Source organism: Marmota marmota, unplaced genomic scaffold, assembly GCF_001458135.2.
Source record: "Marmota marmota marmota unplaced genomic scaffold, marMar, whole genome shotgun sequence".
NCBI lineage: Eukaryota > Metazoa > Chordata > Mammalia > Rodentia > Sciuridae > Marmota > Marmota marmota.
In genome coordinates, this window is record NW_025999913.1 from 15,493,744 (window position 1) to 15,520,709 (window position 26,966).

Consider the following 26,966-nt stretch of genomic DNA (forward strand, 5'->3'; position numbering starts at 1 on the left):
AGAAGACAAGGATTCCAGAGAGTAAGGGAAAGCATAGTGGAAAAATGCAAGAAAAGGATTGTGATAGTGACTTGAAAATAGAAATTATGAAGAGGAACATGTGGAGAATCTGGAGTTGAAAAGCGCAGAAACAGATTGAAGCCTTCATCGGGGCCCCGCTGCAGGTTTCTAGGTGGCTTACGGATAATTACCAGTCACGTTGGAGAGTGATTAGAGAAATGATCCTGTCTGAAGAGCAGAACTAAAATGAGCAGGACCTCTCACTGCTGACTTTACTGCTGACTTTAGATGTCACCCTGACTGGATGAAGGGGTACTCAGCTATTTGGTGAAGCATCTTTACTGTCAATGCTGTGACAGGCACTGAGCCTTCCCCCTCTGCTGAAAGGGAAGCTGTGAGGTTTTGATTTGATGGGGATGCCCTGGGGGTGTCTGTGATTTGCTTCCTGAGGGGATGGCCTTGGGGGTTGGTGGACTGGGTGGTGAAGATTTGCCCTTAGGTTGGGTGGGGAGTATCCAGTCACCTGGAGACCCCTGGACAAAATTGTGGAGGAAGGGTGGATTCTTATTCTCTTTTCAAGAGCTGGAACACTTGTTTCCTCTTGGCTTTGGACTTCAGAACTTCAGATTCTTTAGCCTTTGATCTCTGAGACTGGTACCAGTTGCCTCCAGGGCTATTAGCCTCAGCCTTGACTGCAGATTTGCACCATCCACTTCCTGGGTTCTGAGGCTCTGTGCTTGGACTGAGCCACGCTCCTGGCTTTCCTGTTCTCTGACTTGCAGATGGCCCATCGTGGGAACTCTTGGCCTCCACAATCAAGTGAGCTGACTCCCTAATCAATCCCTTCTCATCCCTCTCTGAATCCTCTCAGTTCTGTCTTTCTGGAGAACCTTGAGTAGACAACCTCAGAGACCTCTGTGGCCACATCCAGCACACTAACACAATGTCATGGGAGCCGCAGAGGACCAGGACAGAGAAGAGTACAAAAACTAAAACAAAAACCTACTGGTTGAAAACATCGCAAACCTAAGGAAAAACTTTGTGGATCAAAAAATCTAACTCACTTGCATATGGAAAAATCAGAGATCTCTGCCTGGACTCACCATCAGCAAACTGTTGAAAGGCAAAGTGAAAATTTTGAAAGAATAGGAGGAGAAGTAACACTTATCAGGGAAACAACAATGAGATTAATAGTTGACATCAGAAGCCAAAAATGTTGAAGGAATGTGGCATGTTCAAAGAAAAAACTGGCAATTAGTAACGAATTAGTGAAAATTATCTTTCAGAAATGAAGGAAAATATATTCTCAAAGAATGATTATTGCTAAATGACTTGATTTAGAAGATACTAGAAAATTCTTTAGGCAGAAAGGAAGTGGTATCACATGAATTTCAAGAAACAATAGAAAGTGTTAGAAATGGTATACAGGTGGGTTAATATACTCCTATAAGTATGTATTTTATGTTTTTTTTCTCTTTTAAAATGAAAATTATAGCGCTGTTTTTAGCTTTGTGCAACTATGTACGTAAAGTGTGATAGCAATTCCATAAAAGAGGAAGCAGGAAGAGAAACGGTTCTCAGCTGACTGAGAAGTGATCTCGGGCCCCTGTTGTACAGAGAAGAGGCAAAGTAGATCCTAGACCTCAACATAAGCACATAAGAAGAAAACACAGAAACTTCACGTCCTTGGGATAGGCAGATCTATGAGTTCTTAGATATGACACCAAATCCATGAGCCATGGAAGGAAAAATGGAAAAATTGGACATTGAATTGAAAAGCATTTACTTTTATTTTTTTTTAAATTTTTTTTTTGAGAGAGAATTTTTTTAATATTTATTTTTTAGTTTTCGGCGTACACAACATCTTTGTATTTGGTGCTGAGGATGGAACCCGGGCCGCACGCATGCCAGGCGAGCGCGCTACCACTTGAGCCACATCCCCAGCCCAAAAAAGCATTTACTTTTAAATAGAAGCTACCATCATGAAAATGAAGCTTTAAGCCACAGACTGGGGGAAAGTACTTACAAATCTCCTGATGAAGGTGGGCATACAAAATCGTATCACCACTGTGAAAAACGTCATTCTTAAAAAGGTAAACATAGATTCACCACTCGACAGTTTTAGGAATATGTGCAAGAGAAATGAAACATGTCCATAGAGACATTATTGTAACGGCCATTCTTTGAAACAATCCAAATATCCATCATCTGGTCAGTGAGTCAGCAAAATGTGCTGTATTTGGTATGGGACTATTTTGAGAGGTGATAGAAATGGTCTAAAGTTGGGTAATTGTGTTGATTGCAAAACTGTATGAATTCACTTACAATCATTGAATTGTATGCTCATACTGGGTAAATCTTATAGGATACAGTATAAGCTCAATAAAGTTGTAGAAAATAGTACTGTACATAAAAAAAACAAATGACGAATCTGGTAAGATAAATGAAGAATGTGAAAGGAGTATGCAAATTCTTAGTACTGTCTTTTGTATAAGCCTTAAGTTATATTAGTGTTTAAAAAGTAATGAAATTATAATGGCTCTTAGTCTGATTATCTTATGTGACATTTTTTTTAAAATATTTTATTTATTTTTTATTTTTCGGCAGACACAACATCTTTGTTTATGTGGTGCTGAGGACTGAACCCGGGCTGCACGCATGCCAGGCGAGCGTGCTGCCGCTTGAGCCACATCCCCAGCCCCTTATGTGACATTTTATAAAAATAAGTTTAAAAAGTTGTGTTTTAAAATATCGAACCATAAAATGCAATTTTATCTTAGCTTTGATTTTCTGTTTGCTTTGAGGGGCTTCTGATTTTGTTTTTTTAATAGAGCATTCATACCTGTGGGACTCTATTCCGAGGACATGCCTCTTTCTGTTTCTCAAGTATACAGCATAGGTATGCAACTTAACGTAAGCAAAATACTTTTAACTGCGGACCTAGAACACAGCTGTTTTTCTTCTGACACTTTTTTCCTAGGTTCAAATGACCACACCTTCTCTAGGGTGCTTTTTTCTTTTTCCTCATAAAAGACAAAACTAAATGCAAACGTTAGCACATTTGTTGAAAGCGGAAAATTAAAATGGAGTTGTGTGAGTCACTGATGTGTACTTATGTTCTTGATTTGAAGGCCACTCTGTGCGACTTCTGGGCCAGAAGAAGGATAATGGAAAGCGGCTGGGGGGAGCTCGGTTGGATTTGCCCAAGATCAGGAAGAATCCACTAATAGAAATAATTTCCATCAATACCGGGTAAGCATCTCTCAATCTTTACTCATAAAATATTCAGTATTCTGTATGCTCACCTTTTTTTTTTTTTCCCCTGGACATGTGATGTTGAAAAGTAGTTGAATATTTTCTTGGGAAAGAAAAATCACAAAAGTTCAAAAGTTGTGGATATAAGATTCTTCTAAAATGTTTTCTGTCTGCAGATCACACGTTTTCAGTAGGATTTTATGTCTTTGATATTCTTTTCATTTTTGGTAGTAAATATAGGTTTCATTTTCTAGCTATGTCCTTGGTTAAAATCTTTTGTAAAAAGAACATTCTCTGGAAGAGCTAATGACCCATCGGCTTTGCTTACTTGTTCCATGGATCATGGTAAATGTGTCTAAAACACAGGCTTTGATTATTAGTTATTTGAAGGGCTTATTTTGTTAGGTTACTTTAGTAGTGCTGGGGTGGAGCACAGGGTCCTGCCCACTCTTGGTAAGTGCTCTAGCGCTAAGCTGCATCCCAAGACCTGATGCCTATTTTAAAATGTCATTCTTTTATACTGGAAAAAAATAGCCACATGATTATGATTATCAAGTATATTTTTAATTTCCACACCTTTGTCTAAAATCCTTCTTGATTATAACTTTATCTACTAATTCTTGGTTCTATTTGCATTGATTTAATTTTGGTTTCTTTCTTGAAAGAGCTAGACTTTCTCTGAAAGTCCGAGGAGACCTGGGGCTTCTGTTCTGGGAAGTGCTGGGAGCGCCTGTGTTCCCCAGGGATTAAGCTGGCCTGCTGTCTCCTGACTGCCACTTGCCTCCTGGCCTTGGGCCCCTTTCCCCCTCCTTTCCCCTGAGGACAGGTGGGCTGAGCGTCCTCCCCTGTCTCCTGCTCTGCGATAGCTGGGTTCCTCGGCTCATCTCTCTCCAGTCTCACTGCAACATGGTTCATCCTTCACTCTGTTGGCAAAGGCCAGAGAAGGCTGAAGGAGTCATCTGGTCTTCAGTTCCAAGCCCCATGGGGTGGCGCCCAATTGGCCTGGGGGATTGGTTGTAGCCCAGCCTCGGGCCTTTAGCGCTGAGGATCAGAAACCCAGAGTTCAGGAGCTGGGAAACCAGAGACTAACCAGAGTGAACAGTGAGAAGCAAGGTATCTCCTGGCCGAGCGCCTGGCACTCTCCCCTGGCTGCAGCCACACTCCCGCACAGGGGTTTCTGTTCCCTTTCTTATGTTGCTGTTCCCTCTTGCCGGACATAGTGGTGCCTGTTTCAGCTCCTGAGTTTCCTATTTAAGATTACCGTGTTCCTGTTCGCTTTCCCCGTATTTGCCCCATTTTCCTCTCTAACTTTCATCACCATATAAAAAATACACGTATGTTCATTTATATTTTATCATTGCTCTTCACTGGTGTGGTGCCCCATGAGGACAGGGACCTCTGATGGCTCTGTTACCACAGGACAGTGTACCCAGTGTGGCCCTCCTAAATGCTGATTACTGAAGGATTGGTTGAGCTATAGAACTTGAAAGGAAAGGGATTATACTAAATTTTCTTCATAGTGTGGATTGCTTTGCCCATTGGACAGTAACTCTTGACGTTTGTAATTCTTTCAAGTATTTGGAAGTCATTCTTTGAAGTTTGCTGCCTAAGCATGCTTTCTCCCAACAGTGCCTAGAGGGCCAAGTCACAATGTTTCTGAGTCATCTTTTTTTTTTTGTACATCAATTCCCTTTTGGGCAGACACATTCCTTTATCTGTGTTACCATGTCACCGTCTGTCAGCCCCTATTGACCAGGATATGTGTGGTGTCTTGAAGACAGCTTTGCTCCTGCTTTGAGCCTATGACGTGCCTACCTTATCTGTCTTCTAGAACCCCTGTGCTTCTTCATTTTGTCTGCACACGTTGCTCCCCATGGTTGGTCACCCTGAGGACCCTGACAGTGTCCCATCCAGGCCTTCTCTGTCGTCATTCTAGGCCTTTCTGTACTCTGAAGGCTTTTGTGCGCTTGGCTGTCCTTTCCCATGATCCTTCAGTGCTCAGTCATGTCCACTGTCTCTGGATGGCTGGACCTGCTCCACGACTGGGTAACTCGCTGTCTTCCGTTGTGCACCAGAGCCTTCCCTGCTTAGCAGACATGGCTCTTGGACCGCATCATTTACTCTTGGGTGCTGGCAGTACTCCAGTTATTTTCACCTTCTTACCTCCAAGTTCAGTGTCTAGTACAAATTTAGTTCTTAGTAAATATTTTTTGAATAAATGTTTTAAGGCCATTATTTCCTGTTGCTAGACACTAAAATAAAAAAATAAAAATTTATTTTTTTAAAATGTTTAAAATTTCAAATAAAAAAAATTGCTTCAGGCTAACCATTTAAATAGCATTAGATTAAAATTTTTCACATAAACTCTTTCAATTTTCCTTGTGGATTTAGTATTTTCTTCAAATGGAACTGTATTCTAAAAAAACTGTTTAGAGCTCACTGGGCTGTCCCTCTCATATTCTCCTAGTACCCCATATTAGAATGTAGAATTGGCCCTTTACAATTGGCCCATTAGCAGACATACCTGGATATTGAGAGACCTCGATGCACGTAGTCTTGAATTGGGATGCTAAGCTGATGACTGCTCCTCCTCTTCCTCACATTAATTGCCACCCGCTCACATGCTTATGCATGCAAGCAGCCTCACGAATACTTGTACACAGCATCTTGACTTTCTAGTTTTCTTTTTTGCTGCCAGTGGAGCTCTGTCCTTTTTATTTTTTTTATAAACACTAGCTTTTAAGTACTTTAAAATTGTTATAAGCATAGTTAATTTTTCAATAGAAAATTATCCTTAGGGACTGGGGTTGTGGCTCAGCAGTAGCCTGCTCACCTAGCACATGCAGGGCACTGGGTTTGATCCTCAGCACCACATAAAAATAAAGGTTAAAAAAATTATTCTTATTACCACAATCCTAACACTCTTCAATAGTGAGATAGCTATTTCATACAAATTTTTCATTTAAGAAGAGCATCCCATTTGCAGCCAACTTTTATTACATGCATTGGTGAATTGTGAAGCTACCATTAGACTGCACAGAGCTGTGATGCTCCACTGTATTTCTAAGTGGAAACTATAAAAGGAATATTACTTACTGTCTTCACGCAGAAGTTGAACATGTGGATGGGCTGGAGAGACTGCTTATGTGATCATAGTATGTATAATAGGTTTGCTAGTCTTGTTTTCAAATTATTCCTAGCATAAAGAAAGATACAGGAAACAATTATATGGGCCCTTTTAATTTTAAAATAACATCTTTTTTGCTTCATATTCTTCCTTAATTTTTTTTCATTGATCTGTTTCTATTTGTTTGCTATGTTGACTGTATATATTGCTTCCTGTACTTAATCCTCACAACACCTTAAGAGATTTTCTTTTAAACATGTAGACGAGGAAGCTAAGGTACAGAGGTTAAGTGGCTTCACAGCTGTGCAGCAAGGAAGTGACAAATATGGACTTACCTACTAATGCTCCCAGAAGGGATTGAGAGTTCTCAGGAACCTGGAGTCCTGTTAGTATAGTCAGCAGACAGGGCTCTTGTGGGAACAGAATAATCTTTGCATTTTAATGACCTCTCAAATGGTTCCTAAAAGATCTGTGGAGCTTTGGTAATTGCTTACAGAGCTGTATTCTATGTTGATGGCTGCTGTAAGAAATTAGCACAAACTTGGTGGCTTAACACCAATTTCTTATTGCATGTTCTTTGAGGACAGAAGTCCAGCATAGTTCTTGGTGAAATCAGGTTGGCAGGACTGCGTTGGGAAGCTCTGGGGAGAACAGGTTTCCTTGCTTTCCAGCACCAACCAACAGGCTGCCCGCATTGCTCCGGGCTCTCTGCTTTGCTCTTAGGGCCACAGCACTCTCCTCCCTTGGTGGCTGTTCCATGTTCCCTCTACCTCTTCTACTTTCAGTGGCTTCCTTGGACCACTGGAATCATCCCGGATCATCGGTTTTAATGTCAGCCCATTGGCAACTTAATCCCATGTGCATCTGAAATTCCCCTTTGCTACGCAACTTCTAGAAGTTAGAAGGTGGACATCTTTGGAGGCCCATTGTCCTGCTTATTGCTGAGGTTTGAAGAGAAAATATAGGAAGAGAGAAAAAATAAAGGCATGGAAGTAGAATATGTGAGTTTTCTCACTTATTATATGAGAAGTATGATTTTTTTTCCTCTTATCTGGAGTTCCCAGCATACAGAGGAAAATTGAGAAAAGTATTTTTTATGTAGGTAATCTAGTTGCCCCAGCGTGAAGCCATAGAGGATGGGGGAGCCACTGTAGCTGGGGCAGGTGGCAGCCATGATCAGACAGGCATCAGGAGAATCATCCTGCACCAGTCTGTAAGGTGGGCTGCTGTAGGGGGAGAGAGGTGCAGGAAGAGCGCTTAGCAGCCATCGTGGTCACCCAGCAGGGAAGGAAGGAGGGCAGAGGGTAGTTTGGGGGTGGAAGCATATAGATTGTACTCCGGTGGAGTTTACAATAGTGGGTTTGGCAATTCAAAAGAAAGGTTGGCAGTAGGATGGTAAGGCCAGAAAGAGGCTTCTGTGGGAGCCCAGTGAGCACACAGGGTGGCTCCTGAGTGTCTGGGTGGGAGCAGGAGGCAGGAGTCCTGCTGAGTCCCCCAGTAGTCAGTTGACTGCCTTGCCTCAGGACATGAAGGGTGTTGTAGACTGTGAAAGTGAGAACCAGGTGAGAAATCCAAGTTTAGAGGAATTCCACCATGGAATAACAGAGGTGGTCTTTAGAGAATAGAAAGCCTGCCTGCCTCCCACCCTCAGTCTGAGCTTATTGGGGAGCAGGTGGACAAGGCTCAGGGGTGCCCTGCAGGAGGAATAGTTTATGTGGGATCCAGGGCCCAGGAGGAGGAGTCGGCCCTGGTGGGAAGGGCTGTGTTCCTGCTCCACAGAGATGGGAATTCAGAATGAGAGGAAGCACAACAAGTTGTCAGTTTGTTTTTACAAAAGGGTCTTCAGACAGCAGATCAGTGCTTTCATGATTCCAGGCCAAGTGAAGGGGAGCATTTCAGTTTAGTTCTTTGATGACACTGATAAGACAGGGCTGCTTCTCTGTCACTGTCCCTATCTGGATTTGTCAGCTTTCTCCCCCCCTCACTTCCTTCCTGCCCTACCTGCTTCTATCCTTCTTGATTTGGTGGTGAGGGTCAGCTGTCTTTCTATCCTATGTATTTTCTATGAACCGGAAGCTGTATCTAAACATGTTGGATTCTAATTAAATACTTGGTAGAAATAATCGAGCTTCCACAATGGAGATAGGAAACTTGAAGATTCATGCAGGAATGTTTCATTCTTATTAAATTAGCAGGGTGAGGTCATTGTTCTGAAGCGTAACAGGGTAGGGTATGTGTAGATATTTGTGTAGACTTAGAAAACCAAAATATCAACCAAGTGCTGTGGTCCACATAATTAGGAATCAACTTGTGCCTCGTGGAAGAAGTGAGATGAGGTTGAGAATCTCAATTTTTGTCAGAGGCCCCACTAGTGTGCTTTCTTTATTTTTTCTAGCAGTGGGAATGGAGTGTGAGACAAGGGTAAGGGTCGGTGCAGGGGACAAAAATAAAAAGGTGGACATTGGGAAATCTATGTTTTGCTTTTTCTATCATTGTTAAAGTCATCTTTTTTATTTTGATAATCCCTTGGCAATTTTCATCTTCCAAAGTTAAGAGTTGGGTGCTGCTGAGTAGTTGTTAAGTTCTGTCATTTTTTAGATACCCTTACCAGATTATCCTTAGTTGGGAGATTTGAAATCCTCCCCTGGGTTGAGCACACCTTAGCAAGTCCTGCCTGCCTTGTGATACTTACACTTTCTCTATTCAAATTCATCTTGTCTGTCTGCTTGTTTGCTGTTAGTGAGACGTGAGACGATGGGACATGGGGAATAATGGTGTATGGGGACTTTTCAGAGGAGTTCAATTTTCCTTGAGAATACATACTTCAGTATCATTTGAAGAGCATCTGTGCTCTTCCCCTCATATCATCTTAGCTGTGGGAACATTCTAACTCAAATGTTTACACATTCTTTTTGAAATGTGTAGAATTTAGGCATCTCTGTTCTAGTCCTGGATATACAGGCTCTTTCTAAATGTTTGAATAGGGTGAAAGAACAGAATACAGGTTTATTCCATGTAAATGAAATTGTTTAAATATTACTGTTAATAACACTTTGTTAATTTTTTGGTTCTAATGATTAAAATACACAAGAGTTATTAACAGATGTGTTTCATAGTACCTTTGAAAATATAGCTACCAGGTGCCTACAACATTACCAGCTACCGTGTTAGGCACTGGGGCACCCACAGAGATGAGCACTTCCCAGGCCAACAGGTAACTAACAGGGACCCAATATTGAAACTTGCCTCTGTAAACACAGGGCAGCCTGCAGCTGCCCGACCACCTGATCTCATTCTGCATTTGGGAACGTGCTTTTAGGTCCCCACACGTCTGTCTTGGCCAGGGAACCAGCAGCACCACCTAGAGCTCTGGATTGAAGAGCTGTTAGACATTCAATGTCTTGTTTCTGCACCTCCCTGTGATTTGGTGGCAGCCACACAGTAAAACAGGCTGCTTCTGCTGGCCCTTGGTCCACTGCTGTCAGCACCCTTGTGGAAAACAGGAACCCCTAGTACTGTGTTTTTATGGTAATCCCAAATTACAATCTTCAGAAGTTCACATTCTGTGGAAGAACTTCTTTCAAGGTATTTAAATACAAATGTTCTTTAAAAAGTGGAGGTGGCGAGGGATCCTATGGTAGTTTGAGTATATGTGATGCTGCGCTTGAAGTTATCCTGGGGTGACACTTCCCCTTTTGTTTGGGACCTCTTATTTGGAGAGGAATGTGCGACTTAGTACGTCAGACACTCATTGGTTAATAACACCTGCCTTCCGTCTTAATGTGGAGTCCAGAGCAAAGAGCTCCCCGTGTTTCTGTTCACTCCAGACGGTTGCTTAGCTGTTCTTCTCACATGAACCACGGGTCTGTTGTAAGTCTGCTCATGTGATGGCAGGACATTCAGCCTCAGTACTGTCCCAGGGACAACTGTTTGTGACACCTTTGTCTAAGGCAACTTCTCAAGATAAAACATTTTCTAAAAATAATTTAGACTTTATCGTCACTCAGAGATATAAAATTGTGGATCGGGATCACTTTTGTCTATCAGGCACTGATGGCTGCAAATCAGCCTAAGCCAAGTTTTCTCACATACAATTCCTAGAGTTGTTGGGTGGTTGTGAGGCTCTCGTGAGCCAGATGAGTCATGGACTGTGTCACTGTGGACCACCTGGCCTCAGCAGCCAGAATTCTCTGCCCAGTGAGGTGAGAGTGGCTCACACCCTTAATGGTTGAGGCCAGTGCTGCCCCAAGTGTGTACCGTGGACCAGTGTCATGTCACTAATGGTGGATTGCTGGTTTGTGACATGGACAGAAATTGAGAGCAGGAATCTTAGAACTTTTTGGCAGTTGAACACTGCTACAGCGTCTCGTCATTCATTCTTACTGTATTTTACGCAAATATTAGTTTACAAAAGGTTGGAAGTAACAGCCCTGGTCTGTCAGTGTAGATGGTTTGAGAAACAGTCTAAGCTTGTGTGTTGTGAGATTCTTCACCCTATTCTGGAAAATGTTTCAGGCAATCCACTTATTTAGAGCCCAGGTGATTTCACTACTAAGAACCTGTCTCATCTTTTGTGCCATTTGGTAACTACTATGGTTACTAGTTAACCACTGCTTTCCAAAATGAAAATTTATTTATCATTTAATAGGCTAATTAGCAAAGCCTGTGGTATTGACCAACAGTAAAAGATGGAGAAGCCATACAGAGTTGGAAAGAGCGTGACTGTTCTTAGAGTGATAGCCTAAACCAATTTCTGGTCTTTATCTTCTGTACATTAATTTTTTTTCAAAAGTCTATGAGTTGGTCTAACATGGCACTTGTGAAACGTGAGATCTAGAAATTATCACTGTAATCTTGGCACCTCCCTAAGAGGAGTCCAGAGTTGCTCTGGCTCATGTTCCTCTCTAGGCTATGCAGGGCAGGAACTGTGTCTTGGGCATGATTCTGGAGTGTGACACCACCCTATTCTGGACAATTCAATGGTCCGCGGTACAGTAGAAGAGCTCTGTGTTTGGGGTTAGGAGTCGAACGCTGGCCAGATCCCTCCAGTTAACAACCTCTTAGGGCCATCTCTTTCTGGACATGGACGGGTCCTGCTTACTGTCTGTAGCCTCACATAGACTAGTAAGTATTTCCTTAGAATTTCGATGCTGCTATATTGTCTGGACTCTGCCGACATTCTCCAGGATCTTATCTGGTTTCACCTCTTCTCATCCTTTCTGCTGGAACTAGTTATGTAGGTTTAGGACTTCTCCTGTTTACCGCCCTCAGTTCTGTCTCCTGCTTCACCTCTTCTGTTGTAAGTGGTGCTTGACAAAGGTCATTGCAGAAAACCCCGTCTTGTTCTTTCCTGTAGCTTCTAGTCTACTGTCTCAGTGTTTACTCCATAAATATTTGTTAAGCATTTCAATGACGGCAGGGTTACTCCAATGCAGGAAAACTTTTCTGGCTGAGTTGGGATATAATTCTAATTACTTTTCTTGCTATGGATAATTGTTTTGTTGAGAAAAAAAGAATGTTAAGTTTCACTCCATTCATAGTCCAAATTAATTAAATCTGTGAAACTGTACTACGTATGGCTATTTTGAACTTGTTGCAGTTTTTTTACCCTTTTATTCAAAAGTCACTTGTCCTGAAATTTGCAGCTCTCTTGATGTCTTCCAGGGAGTCCCCAAATGTATTTTCACTAGATAGCATATAGATGGCAGTTGAAGGTACTGTTTCTTTGTGGTGCTTTATAAAGCTGTGTTGGGGAAGCTCATTCATAGGACAGTGGATGGCACTGTTGGCTCAACCTGTGAAGTCATCCTGAGTGTCACAACTCCCCAGTCCAGCCTTGGGAATGTCTTCGAAGCTAGTGGCTCAGTTAACAAGGTTTAGACAGAATCAGGATTGGGATTTAATGTTAATCTTTGTAAATTTTCCTTTATGAAATCATTATTTTTTTATACTTTGAAATGCACCTTTAAGTTTCCTACTAGCAATGAGTCAGAGACCCATTTATATTCTGTCGTATTAGAGGGGTCTGTTGGCCTCACTAGATACATGTTGCTTTTAACTATTCTGACAAATCTGTGTAGTTTGAAGACTTCAAATTTGGTTAAAAAAGACAGTCAAATTTAGGCACACCAACATAAAAACCTCAGTTTAAAGTTGAATAGAATGGTTAACACCTTCTTCAGTTCACAGTCTACGTGGTATGGGCACACGTTAATAGAACAACTCAGAATACTTTCACAGTTTAGCGAGTTTATTGTATTTGTAAATTTAAAAATTAGTTTATTTCACATGTAAAAGTTGTTTGGATTTGTTTTTTGAGAAAATTGAAGTGCTTTGCATTTGGACATTTATTCTATAAAGGTAGTTGAACATTTATTAATTTCTGAGACTATAATATGGGTTCATTTGGTGAATGCCTTTGAGAGTCGTGGGTAAATGGGAAGTGATACATGCACAAAGCAATTCAATTGTTACATTGTAAACAAAGTAATTCTGGAGTGAACAAAGTTATCTTAGCACCATGATGGATGGTTTGGATGAGTTAGAGGGGTTTCATTGGAAAGTAATGGTTAGGCTGTGTATTAAAATTTGTCTCCTAAGTGGGTTCAGAGGTCAGTTTAAGCAAAGGGGGAAAAAAACCATCCAAACAAAAAACCAAACCCCAAATGACACCCAGTAACAGTGGTGCTGAACTGTGAAGGCCACGTCATGCCCAGGAATGAAGAGAGGGTCGAGGTGGTGCTATTTTGTGAGGGAACAGAGCAGGGATAGGAAGGCTAGAAGGTTGGAGGAGGTCTCGTGGATTCCCATCTGGCCATGATCCTTTCATCATTCACAGGGACACTGTGTGGGTTTCTGTACCCCTCATTGATTTCAACTTCTTCATCTATAAGCCAGGGACAGTAACAGTGTTGTGAGAAGAGGTCATGTTAAGGTGATTAGCATAATGTCTGGTGTAGTATCTCTTCAGTACATAATTAAGTTCATTACTCTGGCCACTGTGTGCAGTCAAACCTCAGGCTTCGTGACACTGCAGTTTGCTTGGGATCACAGAGCCAGGAAGTAGCAGAGTTGTGATTCCAACCGCATCAGCTCACCAGGCCTTTTCTATTAAACCACAAGGTCAGTGGCTCATACCTGGTTTTCTGTGCACAGATTGGTTCTATGGTAGTTTAGCTAAAGGTGAAGTTTGAGACTTATCTAGCAGGTAGCCTATTAAAGCTGAGAAGGATGTCATAGGCACCAGATTTTTACCAAGAAGGGAGAACTTGGGCTACTGGATTGAACTGGGCAAGCTGAGGTGGACTGGGGGAACGTCTGCTACATGTTCAGCCTGTGCTGTGTCAGATGCTTTTGAAATGCAGTTAGCTCATCGGTGGAATGAACTTGAATTGCTTACAGTGATGATTTTTTTAAACTATGGGACTCCTAAATCATGCAGCTTTACACAGAGAGATAAGTACTGTACCCTCCTGTCTTATTTTTCTTTTTGGGCTCTATTTGAGTTTGGGATGCATGAAAAGAGTTGCACGTGGAAGGGCACAGGAGGTGTGGATGTGTCCAAAGAGGCACCATCTGTCAATTTCAAGAAAACCACTTTTCTAGCTCTGTCATTAGAAGGGGGAAAAATACCCCAATTTGTGCAGCCCAACTTTAATTATGTTTAATTGGCTACACATGTAATTTTTGGATGGCGGCCTGTCAGTTTTCTGCAGTCAAGAATAATATGTATCTCATATTTATTTTCCAAACCATCTTGCTTTTATTTTTCTGCATCTCAGCATGGTAGCCTAGTTGTTTTATTTTTTTCTAACACTGACAAAGCAGAATGTTTTGTTTGGCTTTTTAGAAAGGCAATAGTGCATGCAGTTAAGACCTCATTTGCTTTATCTGATGAAATAGTCTCTGAGGAATGTCTGTTTTTCTATAAATCCACTGAAGAAACTCGAAGACAGGGTCACTTTTTAAAAATCTTGGTTTTCGTTTTAAAACAATGTGAGGTGAGATGTGTGTTTTTGCAGTTCTCTCCAGTCTGACTGAAATAAGCACAAACTGGGAGGTCATGTGGGTTTGGGAATGGCCTCTGTCCTGTCGGATCCCCATTAAGTCTGGTTCTGTGGTGCCCTGGGGAGTCGAGCTGTTTGAGTGGCTCCTCCCCAACTCCTATTCCTCGCCTCTGACATCTATGTAAGCTTATGAAAGAAAATAGTGTTGTTTTACTTGAGGAATAGGCTCTTTTTGCATGTGTGGGAGTTCTGTGCCTGACCACAGATAAGAGAACGGGAGAGCTGTGCCCATGCTGTGGAGCCTGGTGACGAGTCTTGTGTCCTGCACACAAGTGCCTGTCCCGTTAGCTAGTCACCTCCACTTTGGTAATTGACTGCCACTGAGAATTTACCCACCATTATCACGTACTGTTTTTTACTCTAGAATTCAGGCAACACATGGTCCTTAAAACATTTTTTCTGTGCACATTCTGCCAAAATAAGCACCTCTGATTTCACTTCTAGAGAAGGAGATTGTTGAAGCCCTTTTATGCCTACTGCAACTTTTTCTCATTGTTTCTATTTTGAGGTTGATTTTTTTCCCACCCCATTTTCTTACCTTAATTTTTCATTGTCTGCAAAGGAATGCAATGAAGTGTCAGTGGCCCTTTTGATGTGGCACCTTGAATGAATCTTGGGATTAGAGATGTTCCTCGTCAAATACCCACGGGAGGGCAGTGAGGCTGGTTTTGTGGCTGGTGAAAGTGGGTTGGTTTTCAGGGTGCTCCGTGGGCTACTTGATGGTTGGCTGTGAATGAGTCGGCATGAAATTATGTATTTTGCTTTTTTAGTTATTTTTTAAATGATTAGCTTTCTTGGGCCGGAATGGTTGCTCAGTGGTGGAGTCTTGCCTAGCACGTGTGAGGCACTGGATACCAGCCTCAGCACCACATAAAAATAAAGGTATGAAAATTATTAATTTTCTTAATTTTTTGGGAGCCTTGTTGTCCAGATACTCTATTTGGAATGTAATGGACATATTGAACACACCGTTAACTTTCAATTCTTAATGTAGATTTTCAAGGGTGAGTGATGGAAGATCGAGAATAGTGTAGATGCTTTGGGGCTTGTCTTTAATTTTTCATTCGACCAGCTTGTTTTCCTACACTCTAATCCAGAACCCAGCGCATGGTGCCTAGGGCTCCCTCCTAGGCACGTCCCTGAGGTGGTTCAGGAGAGCTTATTTGAGCAGTAGCAGTGCTGCGCCCAGTTAGTTTGTCCCTCCCTCCCTCCTAGTGCTGCTTGGCTTGTGTCTGACAGGTTGCGGAAGCTGGAAGCCTCCAGATCCTGGGCAGCTTGGATGGACGGGTGCTCTCAGGCCTGTGTTTTCTGTTGTCTTTTCCTTGTCTTTAAATCAGTGCTTTGTTTCCTTCCCATCTTCCCACCTTCTGCACCTCCAGTCTTTTCCTTTTAAATCCACTTTTTGGACCTTGCTGTCCTGTGGTAGATGAGGAGGAAGTAGGTGAATTTGAGCATTTCTGCTGTAAATACGTGGACTCTGGATTCTTCCTTTGTGATGTTTCCTTGGCAAGTACTTGGATGGGCAGAGGGGAATTCGATAGCTCACGTTGTTAGCAGAAGTTTGGTTCAAGCCATTTATTAAGGGGTTGGGCTGCTTAAGATCTTTTGCCAACCAATGAGAATAGTCTGAAGCCTTTTTTAATAAGGGATGGAAAAAAAGCCCTTTTAATTAGGGATAGCTTTTACAAAATATTCAATAAGTTCCTTTATTATTTGTAGCCCCCTGGCCATATCCCAACTGCCCACACACCTTCTTAATACAGATCTATTCTTAGATAATTAAAACCCCTTTGGCATAGTCACACATTCATAGACTGAGCTGGAAAGGATTTTAGAGATCAAAAATCTTTCTTTCATAGGCCCTCTGGGCTTCAGGGTCATCACCTGTCATCCCCTAGTTTGGTGGCCTGCATATTGCTATCACCTTTGGGAGAAGGAATTGCTCGCACAGGTGACACACCTTTACTTTTAGGGGTTTGGGGGCTGGTGGATGCGTTAGAGGCTTTCATGGTGTTCAAGACATGGTTAGAAGACGTTAGCTAGCATTGAGTGTATACATAAGTCATAATACTAGAGAATGGCATGGCCGTGCACGTAGTGTTCAGTCATTGTCTGAAGTGTGACCTGGATCACCTGGATAAAGGGCTGTCCTTTTGCTGTTGTATGTCTTCACAAGAATTCCAGTGTTCGTGCCACTTTGGTGTCCTCTTCCTGAGAGAATTGGTTAGTGCTTTCCCTCTCCGTCTCTGTTTCTGGACCCACCATTGTCTTTATTCCTATAATTTCTTGTCTTTTCATCTCTAGCCCTTAATAGTGACTAGTGCCTGGAAGCTCTCAGTAAAGAGTTCTCATAGCTCAGGTTCCAAGTGTCAGTGATGTGGGTTTGTTGTGAAGTCTCCTGCTCTTTCCAGAGTATTGACCATGTCAACACACAGCCTCTCCCCGTTTGTGTTCTCCGAGAGAACTCAGCTTAAACTTACACCTAAGCCACTCTTTGTAGTGAAATAGCTGCTCTCCCAAGCTTCTAGAATGATACCATCCTTGGAAGAATTGGAAAATAGCTGCTCAAGTTCCCTTCTGTTGGCATAGTTGGCTTGGAGCACTGGAGGTAGGCTGATGGGTGCACCTCTCCAGATACTCTTAAGAAACACCATAATTGATTCGTTTCATGTTAACATTAATTCTTCTTTTTTGGTACATAAACTTAATTTTCACTCTGACTTATTGCCAAGTTGGTGTTTTGCTAAATAGCTTACAAGTAAATTTGGTTTATTCTTTGAAAATAAACAGAAGCAGTAAGTATGCTTTCTTCTCACGTTGCTGTGCTTTTCTTGTTTAAGGAGTACACTACCTGAATGTCGAGCTGGTCTTTGCCTGGGTGGGCTGCGTGTGGGACATGCTGGGTGGATGGGAATGCAAGCTCCAAGGGAAAAGGAGAGAGACTGAGTTGAGAGGGGTTGAGGGTGAGTTGGCCTTAGAGCCAGCCTGTATTTATTTAGGGATGGCATTTGAGAGTAGTAACTGCCTGAGTTCTTATTCCTGAAGAAGTCTATACTAGTTATGTCAGTTATGTGAGAAGAAAGAGATAAAAATGATACCTCTTCACTGATGTCTACGTAGCAAATCCCACGGAGTTCACAATAAAGCTCTTAGAACTCCGTCTGCTTAGCATACTATTTGTATATACTAGCAATACATAATTGGAAGCTGAAATTAAAAGCATTTTGATTCTACACAGCTCCAAGAAGTGAAACATTTAGTTACAAATCTAACAAACTATATAGGATCTGTATGTGGAAACCTTTCCAACCTGAGAAAGCGACGGGACCTAGGCAAATAGTCCGTACAGTGTGCGTGAATTGGCAGTGTCAGTGCCATGAAGATGTCACATCTCCTCCAGTTCCTGTATGGAGTTAAAGAAGTTTCCATGTAGAGTCTAACAGGGTTTTTCTTGAAGAAATGGACAAGCTGATTCTAAATTGTACATGGACATTATAGAAAATAGTTACCTAATACAGTTTTGAGAAAGAATGAAGATGGGAATGTTATGCTCGAATTCGGGACCCCCAAAGACCACCAGAGACCCAAGATCGATGCAAGCAGCAAAGAGGTGTTTATTGCGAGCTAGCTCGGTCCTCCGCACACACACACAGCAACTGGTGAGGCTGAGAGGCCCTGAGCCCAGGGTTTGCAGCAGTTTTATACACTCTTTGGGGAAGGCAGGGACTTCACATACATCATAGCCTCTTTTAGCAAATCATCACACACCGCGGGAAAATCAAATAACAACTCTAAAACATGATTAGCACATTCACTGGCGGGAACAAGTTGGGTAGGGGTGATTGGTCAGTACAAAAGGGGTATTCATTTGAACTGATTGGTTTAAGCCAAAGGGGTGTAAGTGCTGAACTACATGGTTTCCCAACTTGTTATCAGCCATAAACTACTGGGAGGGTTATCTGGCATCCCAGGTATTTCCCTGTCTCATGCTGATTGGTGGCTGCTAGGGGGCTGCTATGGATCCCCACCTAGCCTGACTGAGTCAGGGACACCTGGTGCAGCAGATCTCTCCTGTTATTTGTAGATAAACAACTTAGCAGGGTGGGAATGTGCTTAGGAGTGCTGTATGGGTTTTTCCAAGGACAAAGGCCATGTCCCTTCCTTGGACAGGCTTTGCTCTGAGATAGAGGCTGGTTTTTCAGGAGGAATCACACTTTGCTATTTTGTGGTTGAGAGGATGTAACAGTTCGGGACGACATGGTAGCGCTCAGGGAATGGGCACAAAAGTCACAGAAGCAGGTGGTGAGACCAGAAGCAGACATGGTCAGTGCCAGAGTCCTTTCAAGGGAGAAAGTAGTGTTTTGCCAAATCACACAACAGTTCTGGAGATACACACACACACACACACACACACACACACTTACATATATAAAGCTTTATCAATTTCCTACACATGTGGAAAGAGATCGAAGATCAAATATAAAACACCACAGAGATTTAATACTATAATATGAAATGGAAAAAGAATAAAACAGTATTTCTGCAACTTGTGGTTAAGGCAAAGAGTTCGTGCATAGGACTCCCGAAGCACAGGCTAGAGAGGGACAGAAGATGGCCTTTGTTACAGTCAACCCTGGCTCTGGGAGCCATGTTGTTAGGAGGACAGAAGGCACACGGCCTGGTTCAAGATCTTATTTACAAATCTCATATGCAGTCTAGGATTTGTATCCCAAATTCACAAAATAGTAGAATAATAACTCAATTAAAAAAAAAAAGGAAGACTTGAACAGACAAGTCTACAAAGAGAATCTATAAACAAGCATATGGAAAGCCTTTTTGTTCACATCATTACCACGGGGGATTCTAAAGCCACCTTTTAGATTTGCGAACAGAAGACATACTGAGGCTCCTGTGCTGGTGAGGGGGTTGAGCCTCTGGAATTCTCGAGCTCTGTTGCTGAGGAGGCCAAATGTACAGCCATTTTGAAATGGTTTCGCAGTTTCTTTAAAAAGGTAGGCATATACTATGACCAACATCTCACTTTTGGGTATGAGAAAGGAAAACTTAAACTCTCACACAAGTTTAAAAAAAAATATGTAAAGCAGCTCCCTTTCTGATTGCCCTAAGGCAAAGTAAACTCCCACATCCTTCAAGGGGTGAGTGGATAAATGAACTGGTTCATCCATTCAGTACAATACTGTTGAGCCACAGAAAGGAAGGAATGAGCAAGGCCCTCAGCATCTTGGATCAATCTTGCAAGCCTTGTGATTGATTGATTGATTGATTGATTTATACCAGGGGTTGAACCCAGCAGTGTTTAACAACTGAGCCACATCATCGCCCTTTCTTAAATTTTAATTTTGACACAAGGTCTTGCTAAGTTGTTTAGGGCCTTGGTTGGCCTCTAATATGAGATCCTCCTGCCTTGGCCTCCTGTATCACTGGGCTTATAGGTGTGCAGCACAAAGCCAGTCCCATGATTTATTTACATGATCTTCCCTAAGAGATAAATCCTAATGATGGAGATCAGTGGTTTCCTTTGGTAAGAAGTGTGCATGTGTGGGGCAAGGACAGAGTTCCTATGAAGGAATGGCATGAAGGATTGTTTGGGGTAACGAAACTCTTCTGAGCCCTTATTTTGGTGGTAATTATATAATTCTATACATGTAGAACAGTATGCTGTCCAGCAATCAATCTTACTATGATAGTTTTAAAAATGGATTTAAAATTGATTCTCTCGTGTGTGTGTGTGTGTGTGTGTGTGTGTGTGTGTGTGTGTGTGTAAACATCTTTACAAATGATTAGGTGGAGAACCAAGGTAGATTGAAATTTATGCAAAAGTCTGTTCCTTATTTAAATAGGAAGCAAAGTTACCTGGACTGAGACTGGGTCTGGGTATCTGAGGTGAAATGAGCTTTGGAACAGTTGCTGAGGGCAAATGAAGGATGACTAGATTTATCCTCAGTAGCGAACGGAATATTGTCACCTCTAGTAATACAAGAATAATAATAATAAGACAGTGAAATGACAGGGCTGTGCCATGATTTATTAAATAAAACTTTTTAATTACATTGTGTCATTTCCCATTAACAAAAGTACTTCCATTTTGGGAACTCTTGCCAATCTCCATTTGTTCCTCAAAAGACAACTTTAAACTGTTGTCTTGCCGCCAGAGGTAGGAGCTGGAAGGGGTAGAATTGGGTTGGAACCAGCACGTCACGGTTGCACACGGCAGGGTCTGGCCTGTAGGCAGGCTGACTTGTGTGTGACTCGCACATGCGAGTCCCCTAGCCTGGTGGCTTCCTTGCTCTGCACAGCAAAAGATCACAAAAGGCCTTGTGGTCTGTGCAATAGGAGGGGCAAACGTCCGCAAGTCTGCGGCCATTTTTATTCTCAGAACGATTTGTTTAAATTTAACCTTTTTCATTTGAAAAGATACTGTACAGCCCTTCTTCAGGTTTTGGTATTCATTGGGATTCATCTTGACCATGTGGTTGGAAGAGTGACCCCTATTACTGTGTGTGTGTGTGTGTGTGTGTGTGTGTGGCACTTGTCAAACTGTCATGAGCAGCCTCTTTAATTCTTTTGACCCTCAATAGGAGTTTTTTTCCTGTTTTGATGACATCATTTTTTCCTCTTTTTCCCTAAATGATATCTATCTTCACCCTCCACCATCTATTGTTCTTAGAAAGTGAAGATGGGCGGAGGGGGAAGTTGCGGCCTGCGCCCGGATCTCCCAGTGCTGCAAGCCACTAGAAGCAGCTGCTTTTGCCATCCCTGGCTGCAATGTGTGCGCTCCAGGTTTTGTGTCCAGTCCCCTAAGGCAGTCAGTGGCACATAGTAGGCACTCAGGGGTAGCCCAGCTGTTAGGAATCTCCAAATTTCTGACATTTAACTGACTCTGTTCACAGATACCATTCATGATTCAGTTAGTGCTTGTCACTGCTTGTTACGGGTGTAAGAAACGGGAAGGGTGGACAGTCACAGTGTAGCCCCACTGTGTGTCAGTAGGGCATTACTAATGTCATCCTTATAACATGCTGCTTTTTGTGAATATTTGCATCAAGGTATACATTGCTTTTACTGATTTTTCCCTAGTTTTAATTTCTGATGACTGGGCCCCAGTAATCAACATTTCATTTTTGAGTATTAGAAAGGAAAACTTAAACTCACACACAAGTTAAAAAAAAAAAAAAAAGTGTAAAGCAACTCTCTTTCTAATTGCCCCAAGGCAAAGTAAACCCCCCTCCCACCACCACAAAAGGTTGGGGGAGACGCATACACATAGCACTTTAAATGTTTCTGTGTATTCTCCTGGGAGTCACAGAATCTTTGAAACCCATATGGATACCCTTAGGGATTCAGGAACCCATATTAAAAACCTCTGGCCTTGGAGGTGATGCTTACTGACTTCCTTCCTCCTCTCCCATTCCCTAATCCCCTGGGCTGGAGGTCTAAGCCCAGGGATTATGTGCTCTCGCTCTGCCGGTTCTGTTCCCTGGGTGGGCTGCCTATAAAGGCTGTTAGTTTCCTGTTAATTTTCAACTTAAGGCATAGTAACTCCTAAAGGTGCAGAAGAGAGTCACAGCAGGTGCCCTTTGCAGCCCTGTCCCTTTGTACCTCCCTGGTGTCATCAAATGGTATCTCAGCCTTCAGCATGTCAGACGTATTATCAAGGCTCCGGTGATCCTCTGTAGGTAACAACTTGGAAATTAACTCGGAATCGCAGGAAATGTAATGGAACAACGGAAGCCGGTCAGCATGAAGGGTGATCGTGAGAGGCACTGTCTTGCTGATGCTGTTGGGTGGTTTAGGCAGTAGTTTATCCTGCAGTACTAGCTGGTAGGTGTGTGGATGACACCAAAGCAGGCTTGTTTACATTGTCCTGGCATTTTATTTGGAAAGATTCCACGTGGCAAAGGTGAAAGGATTTTCCAGTGTATACCTGCACATGCACTGTAAAGACCCTCTCCTTAATATTTTGCTATCCTTGTTATATCACAAAGGACACCTCAAGCCGTCCCTTTCCGCCTGCCCATCAGCCCGTTGTATTTTTTCAACTACATCTTCACATGGCAGGCGTCAGAGCCCTTAGCTCTAAGTCCTTCATTAGACATATTAATTTTAGTTCAATGTTAAGTTTTTATGTAACAATAGGAAACGATGCAATACATGTGTCTTAGCAGAATGTTGAATTTTGAAAAAAATCATATTCGGTATTTACTGTATTGAGGGAAAAGCTGTAAACACACTTTCTCTCCCACTCCCTCTACATCCTTGAATAATGGAATGAGATTATTTTAGTATCCTTCTTAAATGTGTTAAACATATTCAAGCTTGCTATTATAGCAGCATACTTAATCAAATAGTATTTTCTTCAAAGATGTGTTTCCTTATCACTTGCAATATTTTCTGTTTACCCTAAAAAATTGAGTTGTTTTTCTTTTCCAAATGATTTGTCTTCATGTTAAAGTACTTTGTCTTTATGTTTCTCAAACACTAAAAGCATACACATGTCCTTCTATTCATCCAGTCCTCTCACAAAAGGGAGGAAAATGAAAATATAATACTTCCTCAAGTATTCTCAGCCTTTGTCATACTTTTTATTTATTTTTTAGTTGTAGTTGGATACAATACCTTTGTTTTTAATTTATTTTTATGTGGTACTGAGTATTGAACCCAGGACCTTGCACGCGTTAGACGAGCGGTCGAGCGGTCTACCTCTGAGCCCTAGCCCCGTCATATTGTTTTATTAGTCAAACAAAAAGACCTTTATAGTCTGTGCACGTGTGTACACGCACACGTGTTCTCTCTCTCACTGAAAAATAACCATTCTTTTCAATTGGGTGATTATAAAGGGTTACCACAAAGTCAGACTTGAGAGTCAATTTAAAAATACCTCAAATCACAGCCATTTATAAACAGCTTAATAGAAATTTTTGATTTTTTTTTTTCTTTTACCATGGGCTTTGACAGTATGGAGGGCCATTAGCATCTGACTGCTGAGGTTGGTGGGTGGTGGGAGCCGGCAGTCTGTGGTATGATAGAGCACCCTGATGGGAAGCTTTTTCATTGGACAGCAGGAGAGGAGGGCACTGCCAAAGGTTCTTTATAAAGTGCATTGCAGGCGTCTTGAGGTGCTGTTCTTCCAGAGGCAGGAATTACTTGAGGCCATTAGTGGGCTCAACCTCCAAATAGCTGATAGTGTCTACCCTCAATCTGGGGGAAAAAAAAAAGAAAGAAACAATATTGAACAAACCGATGCAAAGCCTATTGTGTTTGTCACTTGTATGCGACTAGAATTGTGAAAAAACCCTCACCTAATATTTGCATGGGCATGCCTTTGGAATGGAGGTCAGAGAGTTCTCAAAGAAGTTAGAGGAAACGTTAGCAAGACTGCAGCCAAAGCCCCACGGCTCCCACGGCCCCTCTCCTCCCTGTTGTGCGTGTGCTCGTGGGTGCTGGAGTGCAGATGTGGGCCTCTGTTCGGTAGCGCGTGTCGATGGCTTGGCTTGCTGCTGTGCATGCTTGCTCTGCCTTGTCTGCCTGGCCAGTGCCACTCGTCTTCCAAAACCTTGCTCTGCCTTCCCTGTGTTGAATTCTTCCCTCATTCTCCAGGAAGGGCTCGTCTCCTCATTTGGGCTATGTGTATGTCGTGCTGAAGTCTCAAGGATGCAGAGTGGTGAACAATCGATGGGAACTGGAAGCCATTGAAATGGACGGTAAAGAGTTCATCAGAAACCTACAGCAGTTTCAGGAGAAAGAAGTTTGTGCTGTTGGGAGAGTCGAGACAGGGCTTTAGACTGGGAGTATCAAGGGAGGCAGTGTTATTGGTGTGGATTCAGTAATGAAGGAGACAGGAGATAATTTTACACTTGGGAGAAATGAGAAACAAGACTACATGGAGAAAGTACGACCTGTTTAGAATGGTGTAGCACCAAGGCAGAGCACTAGAAAAGGATGGATGGATTTTAATTTCAGTTCTGCTTAGAGAAAACAAATGAAATGTGACATTTAGATCATTTGTCAAAAAAATTTCCGATATTTTGAAAATTATTTTCTCATTTATGGACATCTGTGGTACTTTTGTAGATCTGAATACAACTGTACTCTACTATTTTACAATGACCTAGGACAGATTTCAAAAATATCTTCAGAGGTTCAGGGATTGCAGTACATGTTGAATATTACTTATCCAAAATGCTTGGAAACAAGTAGTTTGAATTTAAAAATTTTTAAGATTTTGAAGTGTTTGCATATGAATAATGTGAGATCTTGGTAAGGGGACCTAAGTTCAAACATGAAATTCATTTGTTTCATGTACACCTTATGCTTTATGGTGTGGAATTCTCCACACTGGCATTGGCTTCAAGTCAACGCTCAGTTCTGGATTTTGGAGCAATTTAGAGTTTGGATTTTTCGTATAGGCACTCAGTAAAAACTATCTTGAGGGCCTACTGTGCTACTATAGTAAATTACAGGATACAATGATAAAGAGTGGTGAATTTTAAATTTCAGAAAACAAACAATGATAATGTGGACTCGGAGAGATAGTAGAAGGTGAGAGGCAAGAGTGACTGGGTTCCAGGGCACAGGTAACTCGTTAGTTCAAGAGCTGGCACGCTACAGCCTGAGGCTGAATCTAGCCACTGCCTGTGTTACTACAGCTCATAATTGGAGTGGCTTTTACATTTTTAAATAGCTTGGGAAGAAAGTCAAAAGAAAAATTTGTGACACATGGAAGTTACATGAAACTCCAACTTCAGTATTCATAGTTTTTTTTTTTTTTTAATTGGAGCATAGCCACACTCATTTTAACTCGTCTTTGGCTGCTATGGGGCTACAGTGGCAGAGTTGGACAGAGCAGCAGAGAAGGCACGAGGTGCTGCTCGGGAAAGGGGTTATGAAGCAGGTTTGCAGCTGTCAACTCTAGAAGGACGGGCCTGGGCTTGAGGCTGTGGGAGTGAGGTTGATTCTTGGGTGGCACCTGGTAACCTAGCTTGTAGAATTTTCATTACGTTTTTAAGATGGGCTTGCCTGCTTAGGTTACAGAACATCTGCTTTCCTTCTGGGGTCTGCCATTCTGACGGTTATAACTAGACATTGTACCTTTGTGACCAACTGAAAATAAAATTCCTGAACTGAGTCTGGATTGGGCTATCTAAAGCTGAAAAATCCCATATAGGTGTCACTGCATTTCACTCCTAGAAGAAGTAGTGTGTTCTCTGTGGCACCTCCTGAAAGGAGAAACAGAAAACTGTGCCTAGACTCCTGGCCTTCACTGGGTGCATTTTCCCTCTTGCTGATAGCTGTGCATGCAGCTGTCTCCCCAGCACTGAGTCTTGTGAATTGCTGAACCTGTGTGTGGTTTCAGGACTCCTGAAACAGGGGCTCTCAGTATTCATATTGCTTCTTGGCCCACTAAGAATCACACTTAAAACTAACTAAACAGCGTTTTGAGTGGATGTGTATGTCATTTTTTCATTTTACTTTTCGTGAGCAAGGCATACCCATTATGCCACAACGGAAGACAGCTATAGGTGCTAAAAGAATACAATATGCTTTAGAATTAGCAGATTAAGCACTCATCACGATACTCCCAATTCAGAGGAAAGTAACAGTCAAAAAAATTTAAAAAATTAAAGTTGAAATCACAGAATTCACAGCAGAGTATCTTGATAAAAGTGAAAAAAAAAAAAAATGAAAATAAGACTACAACCAAAGTAAGTTTCTGACTGGTATATTTGATAGTAAAATGAGGAAAGCTGTAATATAATTAAATTATGTTTGTAGCAATGAAGTGGGTCCATCAAAAATAAACTAAGACTATTAACTTTTAGGTGAGAGCACTTACCCAAAGATTGGAGCACATAGGAAGCTACAGAAATAGTTAATTTGAAAATAAGGTAAATGGTTTCAAATGCTTGTCTTTGGAACTTGATTAGTCAACGTACGTTTCCAGTACTACTCAGTTGTTTACTAGAGAAGTCAATGCCAATTTTGAAATTAATGAAAATTAGCTTCTTTGAATAGTCTCTGTAGAACAGCTACAAGTAAGAGTGTTTACAAAGAGGTTAAGAAAGCACTAATTCAGTTCCAGCTGAAGTGGAATCTGCTAAGATGAGCTAAAACTAACGATGGTAGAGATGTGTCTGGAAAAAGTTGTAAATTTGCAAATTTGTAAACATGTAGGATATTTAAAGAATATATTTATTTCTTGTATTTATTTATTCAGTTATTCATTATTTATACTCATGGTATTATTCAAATATTGATGAAAATATTAGACTGTCATGTGTTGTTGAACCAATAGTGTCATTGGTGGATTCTGTTTGCTTTTGAAGACTTGTCCTTTGTCAGTTCCATGAATTGTTAGAGACTAACACTAAATATCTTGAATTGACCTTAAGGTTCACCGTTTTGGTGTCTTAGCAGTGCCAATGTTTTACTGTGAATTTTTTTTTTCCCCCACTGAGGGAGAAGAAGCACCCTCAACTACTACTTCTAAACATTACATA

The 26,966-nt window shown here is 41.8% G+C and overlaps 1 protein-coding gene across 8 annotated transcripts in view; it reads left to right on the forward strand.

Annotated features, from left to right (window-relative positions):
• The window catches only part of Cdkal1 (CDK5 regulatory subunit associated protein 1 like 1), a 551,843-nt gene that overhangs the window by 186,765 nt on the left and 338,112 nt on the right, over positions 1-26,966 (forward strand). For all 8 annotated transcript variants that reach the window (XM_048799852.1, XM_015494064.2, XM_015494065.2 and 5 more), the window contains one exon: positions 3,132-3,252. In XM_048799852.1, the coding sequence (XP_048655809.1) occupies positions 3,132-3,252 (121 nt within the window). The remainder of the gene's footprint in view (positions 1-3,131; positions 3,253-26,966) is intronic.